Source organism: Rhinolophus ferrumequinum, chromosome 7 (assembly GCF_004115265.2).
Source record: "Rhinolophus ferrumequinum isolate MPI-CBG mRhiFer1 chromosome 7, mRhiFer1_v1.p, whole genome shotgun sequence".
Lineage (NCBI taxonomy): Eukaryota > Metazoa > Chordata > Mammalia > Chiroptera > Rhinolophidae > Rhinolophus > Rhinolophus ferrumequinum.
This window is the reverse complement of record NC_046290.1, coordinates 49,587,714-49,604,162: the sequence shown is the minus strand read 5'-3', so window position 1 is coordinate 49,604,162 and position 16,449 is coordinate 49,587,714. Positions and strand designations below refer to the sequence as shown.

The 16,449-nt window shown below is 34.7% G+C and overlaps 1 protein-coding gene across 1 annotated transcript in view; it reads left to right on the top strand.

Moving 5' to 3' along the window:
* Positions 1-362: 362 nt before the first annotated feature.
* WDR41 (WD repeat domain 41) overlaps positions 363-16,449 on the top strand; it is a 46,447-nt gene continuing 30,360 nt past the window's right edge. The window contains exons 1-5 of the mRNA XM_033110237.1: positions 363-708; positions 2,901-3,016; positions 11,543-11,591; positions 12,860-12,991; positions 15,274-15,336. Of these exons, the coding sequence (XP_032966128.1) occupies positions 658-708; positions 2,901-3,016; positions 11,543-11,591; positions 12,860-12,991; positions 15,274-15,336 (411 nt within the window). The 5' untranslated portion in view covers positions 363-657. The remainder of the gene's footprint in view (positions 709-2,900; positions 3,017-11,542; positions 11,592-12,859; positions 12,992-15,273; positions 15,337-16,449) is intronic.

Below are 16,449 nucleotides of genomic sequence, written 5' to 3'. Positions count from 1 at the left end.
TTCTTTATAAAATAGGGACTATAGGGTTACTATGATGATTTATGTAAATTTAGCACAGTACCTCTACTACAGCACACAAAAAATGTTGGCTTGATTTCTTCTGGTGTGCAGCAGACCCCTGGATTAGTCCGGATGCAGAAGTCTACTGAAGTATACCTTCTCTAGGCAGCTCTTCAGGAAACCGGGAGGTTTCCTGGTCCCCAAGCCAAGAGAAGGATGCAAAAGCTGTCTATAATAAGAGGGAGAGGACTATTGGGACGCACTTGCTTGCCGAGCTCGGGTACTGCGCTACGAGTGTCCACCAGAGGACGCTCAAGCTACCTAAGCTCCACGCGCAAAGCAGGCGGCGCCCCCGCGCGTGCTCACTCGGGGCCGTGCGCGCCTCTGAACCCTTGCGCCATCCTGGCTCTCGACTGCTGCTCCCGGTGGCTGCCCCAAAGCAAGCCTCAGTGGTTGGCTACGGCAGCGCTTTGGGGACAAAAATCTTCCCGCGTCCGTGGGCTCTGCTTTGCACAGCTTCCTTCCGTAGGCAAATCTGGGGCGGCAAGTATTAGCGTCTCCACGGCTCTGCTACCTAGGAGATAGGAGGAGGCTGAGCCCGGCGCAGAGTTCGGGCTGACTTGGGCCTGAGCCCTGCGAGACGCCGTCCTTACCCGGATGTTGCGATGGCTGATCGGGGGAGGCCGAGAACCTCAGGGACTGGCCGAGGTAAAACCCCGGGTGGAGCCTGTCTGCCTCCGCAGAGGCTTCTGTCTGAACCAGGCTCCAGGGTCGGGACAATGGAAACTCGGGCGGAGGCGGGGCTTGCGCGCGCCTGTGTGGGGTCCTCACGGGGGTGAGGGGGAGGTGGCTTTTTCTTCAGCTGCTCTACTCTCGGTCCACCTAAGGCTCAGAGTTAAACACAGTATTCTTGTTCCAAGAGATGAGGACAACTGAAGCTGATGTGGTTCAACAACAGGCTCAAGACACTCAGCCAGTCTTCTCCCTGAAACCAGTCTCTTTTCAATTTAAAAAAGTATCTGACTTACTACAAACAAGTGGTGACTGCAACCGTACCCTTTTGGTTAACTTGACTTGGTGTCACTTCCCCAAATCAACTGGTGCTTGCACAGGGGATATAAAATTAATTTGATTTTTAAAAATCCAGGAACAAAAAAGATTAATTAGTTTTTAAATTAATTTGCTTCGAAGTCAAGAAAACGATCTTCTAATTAACTACTATTTTTGGTTCCATAGTGACGCTTTCTTCATGGGCCTGAGTGATTGAATAGACTGTAACGAGGTTTATATTCGAAATGTTGTGAATAAAGTAGTTTTGGAACGTTCAAAGTGCTGAGGTCTGGAATTTATTTCATATGCCATCCAATAGAATTTGTATTGAGTTCCCTTTTATTTCTCATAGGGAATACTTGTTTTGATTGTTAAAAATAAAAAAAACTTGGATTGTTGTGAGTCAATAGCCTTATTTCTCAGTCTTCCTCATATCTTTGCAGTTCAGACTTCTTTTTAAGTATTTCTTATCTGAAATTAGGCTTATTTCAGATAGCCTAATAAAGGCTGAAATAAGGCTAATTTCAGATAGGTTGACATCCTAAAGATTATGGAAGAATTGTGGGAAATTGAGTAATTCATATATACTGTATATGACAATTCTGTATAAACCCAGTTATTTGATGAATCAGAATATGATTAACTAATTCTGCCGTGCCTGGCAAGCTTTAATTTTGGGGAAGTGGTATATAGTTTTCAGATTTCTCACTATTGCTTTTCTCATCAGAAACACTGTTAGCAGGGAAATGGGATAAATAAAAAATTACTGCTTTGGAGGTGAATTTTTTTTTTTGGAAAACATTTATGCATGTTAAGTTGTACACTTCTTCAAGTACTTCAGGTGTATCACTGCTATGAGTTTGTACATTACTGGAACCAATGACTTTCTCTCATTTATGCAAGAACTTGGAATCCAGGCTTCTAGGTTAAGCAATGTTTCTGTGCTGGGATACTTTTACTTCTTAGAGGACATTTGGCAGTGTTTGGAGACGTTTTGGATTGTCACAATTCGGTGTGGGAGTGAATTTCTATTGGCGTCTAATGTGTAGAAACCAGGGATGCTGCTGAACATCCACACTGCGCAGGATAGCCCTTAACGAAGAATTATTTGGTCCAAAATGTCAGTTGTGTCAAGTTTGAGAAACTGCAGTTTAGAGCCTAAGAACAGGTTTTATGAAATAGTATTGGGTTTGACTATAGAAACATATATATAAACATATATAAACAAGCCCTATCTTAACAGAATTATTGAGTTACATGCTGTCTGTGCTTTACACAGTGTTATGCATATAGGCTACTACCTAATACTTCGTAAATGTTAGCAATCATCTTTAACAGTATTGTCCAAAGTTGAATTCATTGACTTCATTGACTCTAAATGACTTTATTCCTTCCTTTATTCATTCTGCAAACATACAATTAATGCCTAGGCACTGTTTTAGTCTGTATAGTATTTTACCCCTTTGACCTGCAGGTTTGTTTATGCCAAGTTTCAATTGAGAAACACCCATTCTAAAATATTGAGGTGGATTGGCTCATTCATGTTTTAGGTGAGGTTTATCGAGGTGTAATTTCTGTAAGATAAAATTCACCCGTTTTGTAAATTTATTGTGACTTGAAAATAATAAAATTTATGGTGTGGATTTGTGGTAGGAGAAATGTTTTGTGTTAAATTGGCAGTCAGTTGATATTGGGGAACTAATATATAGTATTAGAACATGATATCTTACAGCTTTTTAAACCTTGTATTCTTAGATGTGTACCATGTAGTTTTGTTCTAGTATGGCCTTATCATAAAGCGTTTTGTCTCTTTTTCTCTTTTGTTTTGCCCCCCCCCCCCCACATACAAGAAATCTCCTTTGCAGACAATAGGTGAAGAACAAACCCAGAACCCCTACACTGAACTGCTTGTACTGAAAGCTCATCATGATATTGTACGATTTCTGGTACAGTTAGATGACTACAGGTAAGAAACTAATTGTCCAGTTGACTCCTGTTTGGAAAGAGTTTAGGGAATTTTATATTAAAAACACCTTCAACATTAATCCATCTCTTCTAAAAATTTAAAAACTGATCATTTAGGGACATTTGGTAGAAATTGGTCTGTGCATCGTGATGAAATATGTATCTGAAGTCTTTTGGCTCAGAAGTCAGGATGTTATTATTTGGTAATTTGATGGTTATTTTTGTTTGAGGTTTTTTTGTTTGTTTGATGGCTTAGAAATATTTTTGTTAGCCTAGAGGAAGTGTATGACTTTAACATTTGGATGGGGTTATAAGTATGTTAAGGTGAACCTAAATTTGGGAAACAAATATGGGAACTGTTTAAATATCAGGTACCTACAAGGAATATGCTATTTTTGGAAGTGGAAGGTAAGTATTTAACCTGAATTTTTTTGTTATTGATAAAACCCCTTTAAAATGAATATTATTCAGCATAGGGAATACAGTCAATAATATAACTATTTATGCTGACAGATGTCACTAGAATTATTCTGGTGATCACTTTGTAAGATATATAAATGTTGAATCACTGTTGTATGCCTGAAACTAATATAAAATTGTATATTAACTATAATTAAAAATAAATTTAAAAATTTATATAAATAAAATATACATTATTCTGTACTTCCTTGCTAGCACTTCCTTGTATAATATTGTGTTTAATATATTTGCAAATAGAGATGAAGGTGTGTAGGTCTCAGGACTGTAGATTTAGCTTATTACAAATCTGTATATCTGTTTATTAAACCCTAATTCAGCTCTGTGTTTATCCTTTGTAACATGTCTCACAATAACAATTACACAATTAATTGTGTAACTATTTAGTATTTATCTTCTATAGAATGTAAACTTTATGAGAGTGGGGGCTATATATTCTTACCACAGTATCCTTAGTACATGGCAAAGCACCTTACTAAAGTAGCAGGTTAATTAACAGATAGCTGTTAGATGAATTAATGAATTCCTAAACCATTACATGTTGCTTGCCATCTTAACTCCCTAACTCCACTTCTGTTGTCCCTATCAATTCTTCCACTGTCATCTCTAATTGTCTCTTTTGCTTCTGATACTGTCTTTTTTTTTCTCTTACATTTTTGACTCCCTGGGTGACTGCTGTGATCATTCCTAATTCTGACTGTCACTTCTGATGTCTTTGCTTTTCTTACGTTTTTGGTATTTAATTGCTTTCCCATGTACGATGCATTTCTGACACTACCTGGAGTTAGGTCAGATTTCACAGGTGAGGGCAGCGTCCTGCACAGCACTCCCTCACCTCAGTCACCAGCTGCAGCCTCCAGGGTTGCCAGGCCACCCACACTTCTGACCTTCCCACTACCTTCTTAGGGTGTATAATTCAGAAGACTGACAGAACTCTGGGAAGCTCTGTACTCGTGACTACAGTTTTCTTATGAAGGATGCTATCAGGACCAGCCAAATGAAGAGGCTCGTAGGGCAAAGTCTAGTCAGTTCCCAAATACAAACTCTGGGTCTTCAGGATCTGTTACCTCTCAGCACATCAGCGTGGATCACCAACGAGGACGCTCACTCAAGCTGTGAGTGTCCAGATTTTTTATTGGGGTTTCACACACAGGAATGATTAAATCATTCCCCACATGATTGAACTCAAGTTCTAGCCTCTCTCCCACCCTGCCTTCCCCAGTTTAGCGAGCAGGATAGTATCTGGGGCTTCAAGCCCCAACTCTCTAATTGTATGGTTCATATTTCCGACATGGCCAGACCCCCCCTTAAATTGTCTAGGGGCCCACCATGAGTCCTCTTGTTAGCATACACTCAGGTGAGGTCTGACGGGCCCAGCTGCCTTCTAGAAACAAGGCGCAAAGTCCAGCCAAATTACACAACATGCTCCTACATGTATGCCTGAAAAGATTTGCCTCATATATATATATATATATATATTACTAGCCTATCAACATTCTTTTCCTGTTGTGATGTAAACCAACCAAATCATAGCATGTTAACCATAGTACAATATTCAGCCTCTTTGGTAATATTCATTGTTGGTATGTCCTAAGAGATACTCTGGTGAGATCTTTGAAACTAAACATTTCTGGGAAGATAGAATATTGGACAGCTGAAATTTTCTTGTACCATATGTTACCATAGTAAGTTGCTAGGTAGGTTAAAAAAAAAATCCCAAATAAATTCTTAGATCATAATCACTAATATTGGGCCTTAAGGAATCCTCAAATCATTTTGTGTAAGAAAATTAAATAAAAAATATACGGTATACTTTTAGGATGTGGTCTTTAATTTTTATATAGATTAACTGTTAAAATTCCATGTTCATTGCTATCTGTCCTCCGAAATGTTCTCTTGGCTAGTCTTATTACATAGTTAGACGAAGAATATCCAGAAAAGGTCATCTTGTAGAATAATGATCGTTGTACAAATGCTGATATTTTCCCACAGTGGTGCTTGTGTATACTTCAGTCGTTCAGTGATACAGTAAATGTTCTGTAAATAGTAAAAGCCATAGATAATTATATCAGTTATCTATTACTCTGCCAAACATCACCCCAAACCATTATTTATGGTTTAAAAAATTGATGTATGTTTGGCTCACTGTTTTGCAGGATGGCAGTTTGGGCTAGGCTCTGCTGGGTGGGTTTTTTTCCATCTACAGCAGGATCGGCTGATCTCTGTTAGGTTCACAAGCATCTGGTCAACCAGTGGAATAGCTGGAGCGGGCTGCTCTCAGCTGGGGTGACTAGGCTTGCACTTGTTCAAGTGCTGTTCACATAGAGTTCTAATACTAGCAAAAGGGCAAGTCCAGTGTGAAACTTTTCAAGTCTCTGTTTGTGTCATGTTTGCTGCTGTTTCATTGGCTAAAGGGAGTCAGAAACTGGCACAAATTCATAAGTGAATAAACTCTCCCACTTGATGGGAGAAGGAACTAAATCCTGTTGCAAATGGTGACTTGGAGGGAGAATAATTTGTGGCCTTGTTTGCTATCTACCACAGTGAATCTAAAAGACTAGAATAGATGAAAAAGCCGACTTTTTTTTGGCTTTGGCCAAAAATTGAAGGTATTACTACATGAATCACATTTAATTCTTTGTACTCAAGTCATCATTGTGTCAAAATTTTTGTATAATCAGGTATGAATTTTTCAGTCAGTCACAGACCTGTAGAACTTTCAATCTGTGTTTTAAAAAATTCAATTCTGTAGTGTACAAAAAAATAACTGAAAGTTATTATTGGTAACAAAGACATAAAAAAATCTGCAAACTATATAAATATTTATTATAAATAGAATTAACAGCTCTTAATAGTTCAGTTTAGCGTGATCTTTACCATTACATAGGAGCATTATTTATGTATTGTAAAATTACCAAAATACCTTAAATAAATATTATATTGTTATATTTTTTATGTTTTTATTTAGTTTTGTAGGCATTACATTCTGGTTTTTTGGTCAGCTGTTGTAATCCAGGTTTCACGCTTCAGGTCTTTAGATAATATCAGTTTATTGAGAATTTTGCAGAAGGATTTTCTTGTTTTCTCGGTGGCTCAGCTAAAATCAGTGAGTGGAAAATTTTCTTAGATTGGTTTCTGAAGATACCTAATAAATCCTGTATAACCTAACAGACAGCTGCCTTTTCTTTTCTTCTTTAGTATTTTTTGAACATGAAGTGAGGATCATATTGATTGGGAAAGCACTAAAGAAGGCTAAGCCTCAGCAAGAGTCTTCTAAAAAAGTGGACTGTGAGAAAATTGCATGTAATACTCTAGCATTTGACATATTAAACTAAACTGAGTTCATAACACATCTTAAGAATAGTTTTCTCTGTTGCTCATTTGACCATTCCTTGCTACTCCAGGAAACAGACAAGGTTATGTAGGATGGTGATCATGACTGGAAAAGAATCAGGTGACCCATGAAATGCCAGACTGGAGAACAAAATATGCCACTAGGATGGCTGGTGAAGCTGTATATTCACAAGAAACTAAACAAGCTCAGTACAGTTTGATAGTTCACTAACAACAAATAATATGTTACATCTTTAAGAAAATCATCTTAAGCTAAGAATAGCTTTCTCATTAACATTCAGAGAAGAGAACTCAATAGTCAAGATGATTTAGATCCTCCTAATACCTGGGCTCCCTGGGAAGCAGACAATAAAATGGAGTTGAGCATGCCAAAGGTTTATTAGAGAGAAATATCAAGGACCGGAAAAGAGAAGGCAGGCTTGGACAAGGGGAGCTGTCTCAGTGTGACAAAGTCTCTGTAAGCCCAGTGGGGAGCTCTGGAGGACAGAATGCCCTTTAGAGGAGTCCTGTGTTGGATGGAAATAACTAACACTTTTTGCCCTGCCTTGCTTAGTCATTGGCTGAGGGTCGTCCAAGAATGTGCCTCTGTTTTCCACCTCTTTGCTTAATCCCAGTGGCTGAGGGCCAACTGAGATAGTATGATTTTGGCTGGAAAGCTGAAATGGACCCGGAAATGAAGCTGGAGGCAGATGACCACATTCCACACAGCTGGGCAGGTAGTCCTCTCTTGGAGGGATTCCTGCAGGTCAAGATGTAGACTGCCTTTCCTATACAAACTGTAACTTGGGGTCAATAATAATTGATGAGAGGAGATTTCTCTTTACAGAAGAATTCAAGCTAGGGAGAATTAGAGAATTGGAATACTGTAATTTTGCAACCTCTAATAGAATGATAAATTTAGGCAATGGCTATTAACATTAGACACACACACACACACACACACACACACACAGACACTGCTAGAAGTTATATTTCCTGGTGGAGTGTACAAATTGCCTATGAAGTGGCCTTACCAAAAAGTCAAATTTGAATCTGACTAAGTCTCTAGATCTATCAGTGTCCTGGAAATACAGGGGATTGTTAAATGACAACACAGGAAGGTAGCTAGCAAGATACAGACCATGAGAAATCTATAAACCAACTCTTAATTGCAAGGGAAAAAAAATGAAGGAATCAATAGAATTAAAGAGATTTTAGAGCTATATAAACCAGTTCCAATATATGAACCTTATTTAGATCTTGCTTCTAGTAAACTTAAAAAACTGAGACATTCAGGGAAATTTGATCACTGACTGGGTATGTGGTGACATTAAGGAATTAAATGTTAATGTTAGTTGTGATATAAAAGAGTCTTGACAGATACATACTGAAATACGTACTGATGAAATGTAGTGACTGGGATTTGCTTCAAAATAATGTGTGGAGTAGGGATTGGATGTTGTGCAGATGAAACAATGCTGGCCACGGGTTGATAATTATCGAAGATAGGTGATGAGTACCTGAGGATTTTTGTTATACTAGTTGCACTTTTATATATATTTAAATTTTCTATAAAGAAAAGTAAAAAAAAAAAATTATTAAAAAAACAACGGTATTCTTATAGAGGAAATAAAAATGCCAATTTAAGTGGTATTTTTGTTTCAGTATTAAATAAATCTTTTTCTTAGATATTATTAGATGCAGAAATCACACAGATGGACATGAACACATCTGCTTAATAAAGTAATAAATGGCAAAAAACTGGGTTAAAGGACATAGCATTGGTATACAACCACAGTGAGTTTTCTAACACTTCACCGTGAGTTTGGTAGACTTATTCACTGAATCACTGGTACAACAGGCCATCTGCAAACCTCCAACTCAGATGTAGGCTTACCCCAATAACAAGAGCAAAGAAGGATGTTCCCTCTTGATGAGCAGACAGATCCTCAGAGAAGACCCAAAAGGGTCTGAACTGAGCATGCTAAATTCATTCTCTCAAACGCATTTATTAGATCAGTTGGGGAGGGAGAGGCCAAGGGTCCTTTTCCAGTAGTAGAAGTTGCTTCATGGAAACTTGAGCTCAAGGAAATGGAGGTTCCCCCTAATGGAAGTCACAGGGATTTTTTGGTATTCTGATAATGTGTTTCCCCAAAAGTAAGACCTAGCTGGACAATCAGCTCTTATGCGTCTTTTGGAGCAAAAATTAATATAAGACACGGTCTTATTTTGTTATAAAATAATGTAACTATATTTTATAAAATTATTACTAAAATATATAAAATATTTCTAAAATATATAAAATACATGTATATTACTAAAATATATAAAATATATTTTACTATAAAATAAGACCCAGTCTTATTTTACTCTTATAGTAAAATAAGACCAGGTCATATAATATAACATAATATAACATAATATAATATATAATACCGGATCTTATATAAGACCGGGTCTTATATAATGTAAGACTGGGTGTTATATTAATTTTTGCTTCAAAAGACGCATTAGAGCTGATTGTCCAGCTAGGTCTTATTTTTGGGGAAACAGGGTACTTGTGAACTTGATATGTAGTTCAGTTTTCTATTTGTGATTTGGGGGAAGGGAGAATTTACCAAAGGTTTTAATTTTGCACATGACCATGGAAACTGAAATCTTTCCACCTTCATGCTATTTGTGAATTAAAAAAGGACCTTAGTCATTCAGATATTAGAGTTGTGTTAATATATACATTTTTCTTAAGAAAATAATTTGATGTTCAAATAGATCTAATGAAAGAATCACTGACCTCAATATGGCTCCCGAAAGTGTTTTGATGTTCCCTTCAACTTCTCTTATAAGACTCTATCTACATACTTATCTAATTTTCTTCAAGTAGTTCTAGTATACAAGATAAGTAAAAATCTATTTTAAGTGAAAATTTTCGTTTTTCAGTTTTGTCTGGTTTCTGGTATTGTAGCATTTTTCAGCTTTGTTTTATTGTAAAAAATATATACTATTTTAGTTGCATCATGTATTAGAAAGTACCTGTGGATTAGGTGGAAAGTTAGTTAACCACAGGGATTTTCTGTATGGTCATACTAATGTTCTATTTTTATTTTTCCAGTGTGTTACGGTTATGTAGATATTGAATATAGGAAGGTTTATGTTCAAGTTTTTGGGTTATACTTTTTTATTATGTCCTCTAAGGTTATATTTGAATCTGTAGCACCACTGACTTAAAATAAATTCACATGAGTAAGAACTATTAAATACACACTTAGGTAATAGACATAGGAATTACTTGTGAAAATATTTTATATTGTACAAATGTTCGTGAAACTTTGCTGTACTTTGAGCTCACAGTTGGCAAGAATGAGAATACTTTCTCTGAGATGTTCAAAGGGAAGGTGTTTAAAGGGAATGATTTCTATAAATGTAAATGAGTATAAATGAGAATTCTCAATGGATGTATGATCTGGACTCTGTAACATTACTTAGTAAGGTAGACTATGAGTTCTTTAATGGCCAGAACTATCTCATTGATATTTACTCTTAGGATTAAAAAATGTATATATGTGTATGTGTGTGTGTGTGTGTGTGTGTGTATATATATATATGTATGCAGTTGCATACATATATATATATATATATATGCATATATATATATATATATATATATGCAGTTCATAGCTGGCTCTCTATAATACCACCTCCTTTTCTCCTGTTCTAAAAAGAAAAGCTTGATTTCAAGTGAATGCAAGTCAGTTATATTATGGGAACACCTAGGAATCTATTTTGATTCATTAAAAAATCATTTAAAAACTTGTGTACTACATTATGAATAACAAACTACTTGATATGCTTACAATGTGATTGCTTTATATCACTGTCTGTGTTGGGACCCCGCTTGAAAACCATGCTTTCTTGATTTTATTGTAATGCAGTCACTATGATGAATAATCCTTTACAACAAATTACTTTTCTTGCTAGTGTTTGTGTCATGGATATCTTCTCTACAAAATGTAGGTGATTGTTCCTTTATATATATATATATATAGTGAAGGTAAAGAGGAAAGATAAGCTATAACTGAGTTCATCACAGCTTTTTCTTTTCATGCCATGAAATAAACTTTCCTTTATCTCTTTGCATTTCAAATATTTTCAATGATAAAAAAAAAACAACCCTCAAAAAAACCCCCAAACCTTGCAAACCAAGAACATGGTATTTATATAAAAAGACCAAAGAGCCAAGAGGAGCGCAGGAGAGATCTTGGCTTTAAATATTAATAGTAGACTTAAAATATTTTTACAGAGAAAATAATAGAAATAATGAATTTAAGGACATGATTCCTTTGTTCCACTCTTGGAATATCACTTCCTATTAGTGAAGCTGTTCCTTAGCGTGGTTTCATGTCACTTAAGTCAAGGTTTAATCATGTATTTTGAAGCAAGGAAGGACTTTAAAGATCACTTACAGATCTAACCTCATTCTTACATTTCTAGCAGTTTATTCATTGTAACACTGTCAATGGTCTTATTTATCTTTGGGTCCTGAGTACCTGGCACAAAAGCTAGAAAGTATTTCATCAGTATTTATTAAATTAGCTTAGAACTTAATCTGTGTTGATATTACCTAATAAATCCGAATATCTAAGGTTTGATAGTTCTTAGTAATCTTAGTATTTAAATGTCACCAGTGATTTGTTTTTCTTGACCTTTTTTCTCTAACCAGATTTGCATCTGCTGGTGATGATGGAACTGTAGTTGTGTGGAATGCCCAGGTTTGTACTGATTTTATGTGGATTATGTAATAAAGACATGACTGTACAGTTGAATATACGTTCATAAACATTATGTGGAGATATACCTGTGTATTAGTAGACTGAGACTAATACTTGAAAAGAGATGCGTAGAATAAATTCATTTAAAATGGGGACCAATTCATAATAGAGTTTTTTAATTAAGATTTTTCCTGAGAAGCAAATGCCAAATTATGAAAAGAAAAGTTTTAATTTTATCGAACAATATTTAAATTATCAGTAACTGCAGTGATTCTGAAAATGAATCAAGCGTTGATTTTTGTGGGAGACACAATTTTCCTTTCAAAATTGTCTGATTGCCTGATATAACATTTCTCCTGTTTGATTTCAATAGTAATATAATAAAAAGCTTGTTTTTTCAAAATATTTAAAGCTTCACCAAATTTCTCTGGGGGCCTCTCTTCTTGATTCTTTGATACTCAAATTGTTCTCTTTTGAAGTATTTATCTTCTCTTGTTAATCTGTTCTGACTCTATTAGATCCTCATTTTTTAGTGGCTTTGCCTGTGGTTAAAGCAGTTCTTTAATATTATGTTCCCCACATTCATGAAATCCTGCAACCTTGAAAAATTTGCAATTTGTTATATTTACATTGTATTTTTGAATGTTTACTACAGAAGTCCTTGAGAGACAGAAGGATGGGTGGGTGGGGATAGATAGCTGTTGCTGTTAGACATGTGGAAGCTTGATGAGTGGTTGCTATATTATTTATTGGCTGTATGTACATATTTTTGTTTGTTGTTATTATGCTGACTTTTTTTCCTTCCACAACTTCATAACTGTGGAGACTTAGATAACAAATACTTAGATACTGAGAACTTTCTATTTTTTTCTACAGATTAAATTACTGATTTTTTTTTTGCTTAATTTATCAAATTCTTAAAATCATATGGAAAAAATATTCCTTTAAATTTTCTATAAAATATGCTAAAATAGGATTTTCTATTAGAAAATAATTAAAATTGTTTACGGTACTCTTTCAGCATCTGTTTAGATTCTGTTAGGTTGGTGCAAAAGTAATTGCGGTTTTTACCTTTATTTTTAACCCTTTAAACCAAAATTACTTTTGCACCAACCTAATATTTGATTACTTAAAGTTAAATGATAAGGTCTAAGTAATTTCAAATAGAATATATGTATTTTCTACATGGTGATTCTTCTTAATGTTGTCAACTGAGATTATTTAAGTTGTGAAATATGAACCTATTAACATTTTTATTGGTATTTCAGACGGGAGAAAAACTTTTGGAACTCAATGGACACTCTCAAAAGATAACAGCTATTACTACATTTCCTTCCTTGGAAGGTTGTGAAGGAAAAAATCAACTGATTTTGACGGCCTCTGCTGATAGAACAGTTATTATATCCTTAAATCTGAAAGAGTGAAATAGCTATAGTGACCCAAGGGACCGGTAAATACATTATTAGTCTTTAGCCTCTTGAGGCCTGTCTGTACATTCCTGTTTTAGCAGAAATGATTTGTTCTAGCCTTCTTAAGACACTTATCAAAAGTATTAGGCATCTGAAAAGTATTAGATGGGAAATAGTATGTTAAGGCTGATTATTGATGGAAACCCCATGACTAAAGCTATTCTTTCCAGAGTTACTAATATATTAAGTTATACATAATGGAGGAAATGGAGAAAGTGGGCTTAAAAATACTTATCTCAGTTTGCTTTTCTATTTAGGGAAGTAAAGATGAGTTGGGCTGGAGAATAATTCACATTTTTTCCCCTGCTTATTGTACAGCAAAAGAAACTTAATGGCCCCAACCCATAGAAACCTTTTGAGCGTCCCAGTCTGACAGAAAAGTGAATTTCCATCTGCTTAGTGTTTAACATTTCGTATTTAAAAACAATTTAAAAAAAGTAAATTGCTGCCTTTTTTCCCCACATACTTTTTGGTAAACATTTAAGATGTAGCAGCATTAGTAAAGTTTTATAAAGTGATCATGTGTGCCAGGCAGTGGTTTTACATATATGAATCCATTTAATCCTTAACAATAAGTGTTTTTATTATTCTGTTTACTGATAACAAAAGCAAAGGGAGGTTAAGTAACTTGTCCAAGGTCACACAGCCAGTGTAGGGCAGAAGGCAAGCAGTCTGACTGCAGAGTCAGAGTTCTGAACCATTATATAGTACTGTCTTCATAAAATATGTTACTTGAACAAATTCAGCCCTTTAATATTTGTGTGAGGAATTGGATTTGTGAAGGCCATAGCCAAATGCTATGGATAACTATAATCTTTCATTATTTGTATAAAAGGTATCATATATTAGCTTTAAAAAGTCTGTGCCTATTTGAGAAGTTGGTTTAAATAGCTTCCAGCATCAGTGAAATAAGTTTCAGAATAAACGCAAAGAAGTCAGTGTTTCTCAGTCTTCTATAGAACCAAGACATACTTTATGACACACTTGGAACGAGCTTATCAGTTGCAGTGATTTCTAAACAGGTTGCTAGTTGGTGAAAACATTTCAAGGAAAGATTAAAATGGGGACAAACTATATTTTGTGGTGATTATAATACTACATAAAAAAGGGCATAAAGTTCATTCATATGTTTGTCAGAGTAGCTTTATTACTACTGCTCTATTGAGACAAATATTTTATGAACTAAAGCTGTTTTTCTTTTTTTTTTCAGTATCAGTATAATCTCTGCAAAAGTAGAATTTAAAATGCTTTTTTTATTAGACCATTCCTAAGGTACTATAATAATATTTAGAGGAAATTATTAAAATTATTATTACAGTACAGAGATGAGTAGTTGGGACACTATCAGTATAAACTTCACCTGTAAATGGTAGTATAGAATCATTTCCTTTGCTGAATGACTTTTCTTGTTAAAAATAATTCTAGGCTGCAATGTTGGCAGTTCCTTTTACTCAGATAAATTCTAAGTTTACTCTGCTTGGGCCTTCACTATTAACTAACTTCATTAATTAAATGCTGAGGTTAGATTTTAAAATTTTTGTCGAGTGATAGTCTTAAAAGTTCGTATATACGTATATATTTATATATATTATATATATATTTGTTATGTAAATGTGTTCTCAGACATGCCAAAATATATATCCTGCCATAGGAAATGGTGTGAAAAATTTGAAAATCATTATACCCCTTAAGTCAAACTAACTTTGAGAGGTCCTCTAATTATTTTAAATATGTATGCGGGTAATAGGAATACACTGTTACTGTCTTTTTGAATCAGGATAACAGTAGTAAATTATGCCATACACATTGAGAGAGCTTTCAGTAAAAATTCATGGATGTAATAGTTTTTAGTATAAATACTTTATGTTAAATACTTATTGGATCATGATGGATTATTTTGGAGAATAAACCTTAAAATTTAAATAGTCATGATTTTTAACGCCTGTGAAGATTCAGTTTTCAGATCATCCATTCTGTTGGCATTTTCAAATAGTTTGATAGTAAAATTTTCTTCAAACTTATTTTAGATTGTAAGCCTACTGTGACAAGTTGATAACTCGCTATATGAATTAATTTTTGTAGTAATGTAAACGCTAACTATTTTATGCTTTATTTTCCACCTAAATGTGTAGTATTTATGACTTAATTATTAGAAAAGTTATAATTAAGATTTAAAAATATTGTTTAGAAATTATTTCTTAACAAAAATTTAGGTATGGAATTGTGATACTGGCAGACAAGTTCAGAAAGTATCATGCTTCCAGTCTACTGTAAAGGTAAAATCTTACGCAGATATTTTATGGTAATCTTTTTGTCTCAGAAAATATTGTTTAGTAAGTTAGATGAAATTACTTGTGTAGGTTTTAAAATTGTTTCTTCGAGACATACCTAATAGTTATTTGCTTCTTCTAAGATTAGATTTTTGGGAGCATATATATTAAATGCTAGAATGTTTCAATATGAAATTAGAGCAGGGGGCAAATCTCTATAGCAAGATAAGGAGAAAGGTAGTACCTACTATGTTTTTAGTAGGTAATTCTAGAAAGAGAGATTCTTGCAGAATGACTCTATAGCAGTAGCTAGTCTGTTTCTTTATACTTCAAACTAAAATGGAGTTATTTGTCCCTCAACCTCTGACTTCTATAAAGTCATAAAGACAAGACATATCAGTTAATTACAAAACAAAATCATGCATCGTTAATTGGTTGCTGCTGTTAGTTTCATTCATTTTACAAATATTATTTGGGGCTTAGTACACAATAGGAACTCTGCTAAATGTTGGGGAAACAAACTTGGATAAAACTTGGTTACTTTGATTCCTACAGAAGAAATTACCTTAAATATTCTCAGAAAGTGCTACTGTTTTTCAATAATGTCAGCAAGTTTGGGGAAAGATACCAGTAAAACGAGGTAATGTTTCCTCATTTGCTTTAAAAATAACTGATCTCTAATATTAAGAGATAACACTTTTTTAAAAAATGTGAAAAGAATTGCTGTGTGCCAATAGTCAAGGTATTTCATTTATTCCCCCAAAGGCAGCATCTCTGGTAGCTATCTCATGCTACTGTGCTGTTCTAATTATCAATTTATTAAAGTTTTTGGGGAAGAAAATGCCATTAACTATTTGCTTGTATCTAACAATAGACTGTCTTTGAAGAAGTCATTAACGTATTGACATGATCAAATCTCTATGCTTTATTTGATCTGAAAGATGCCCCTTTTAAATTCCTTATAATACCCTCTTGCTTTCTGTCTGACATCATTAATTTTCAAATGAAAATACATGAATTGAAGGAACAGGAAAGGAGAAAAAATTTAGTGTATGGGAGAAATTCCAGTGGTGAACTGTTTTATGAACTGTTCAATAAAAAGTGTCGTATCCCAGTATG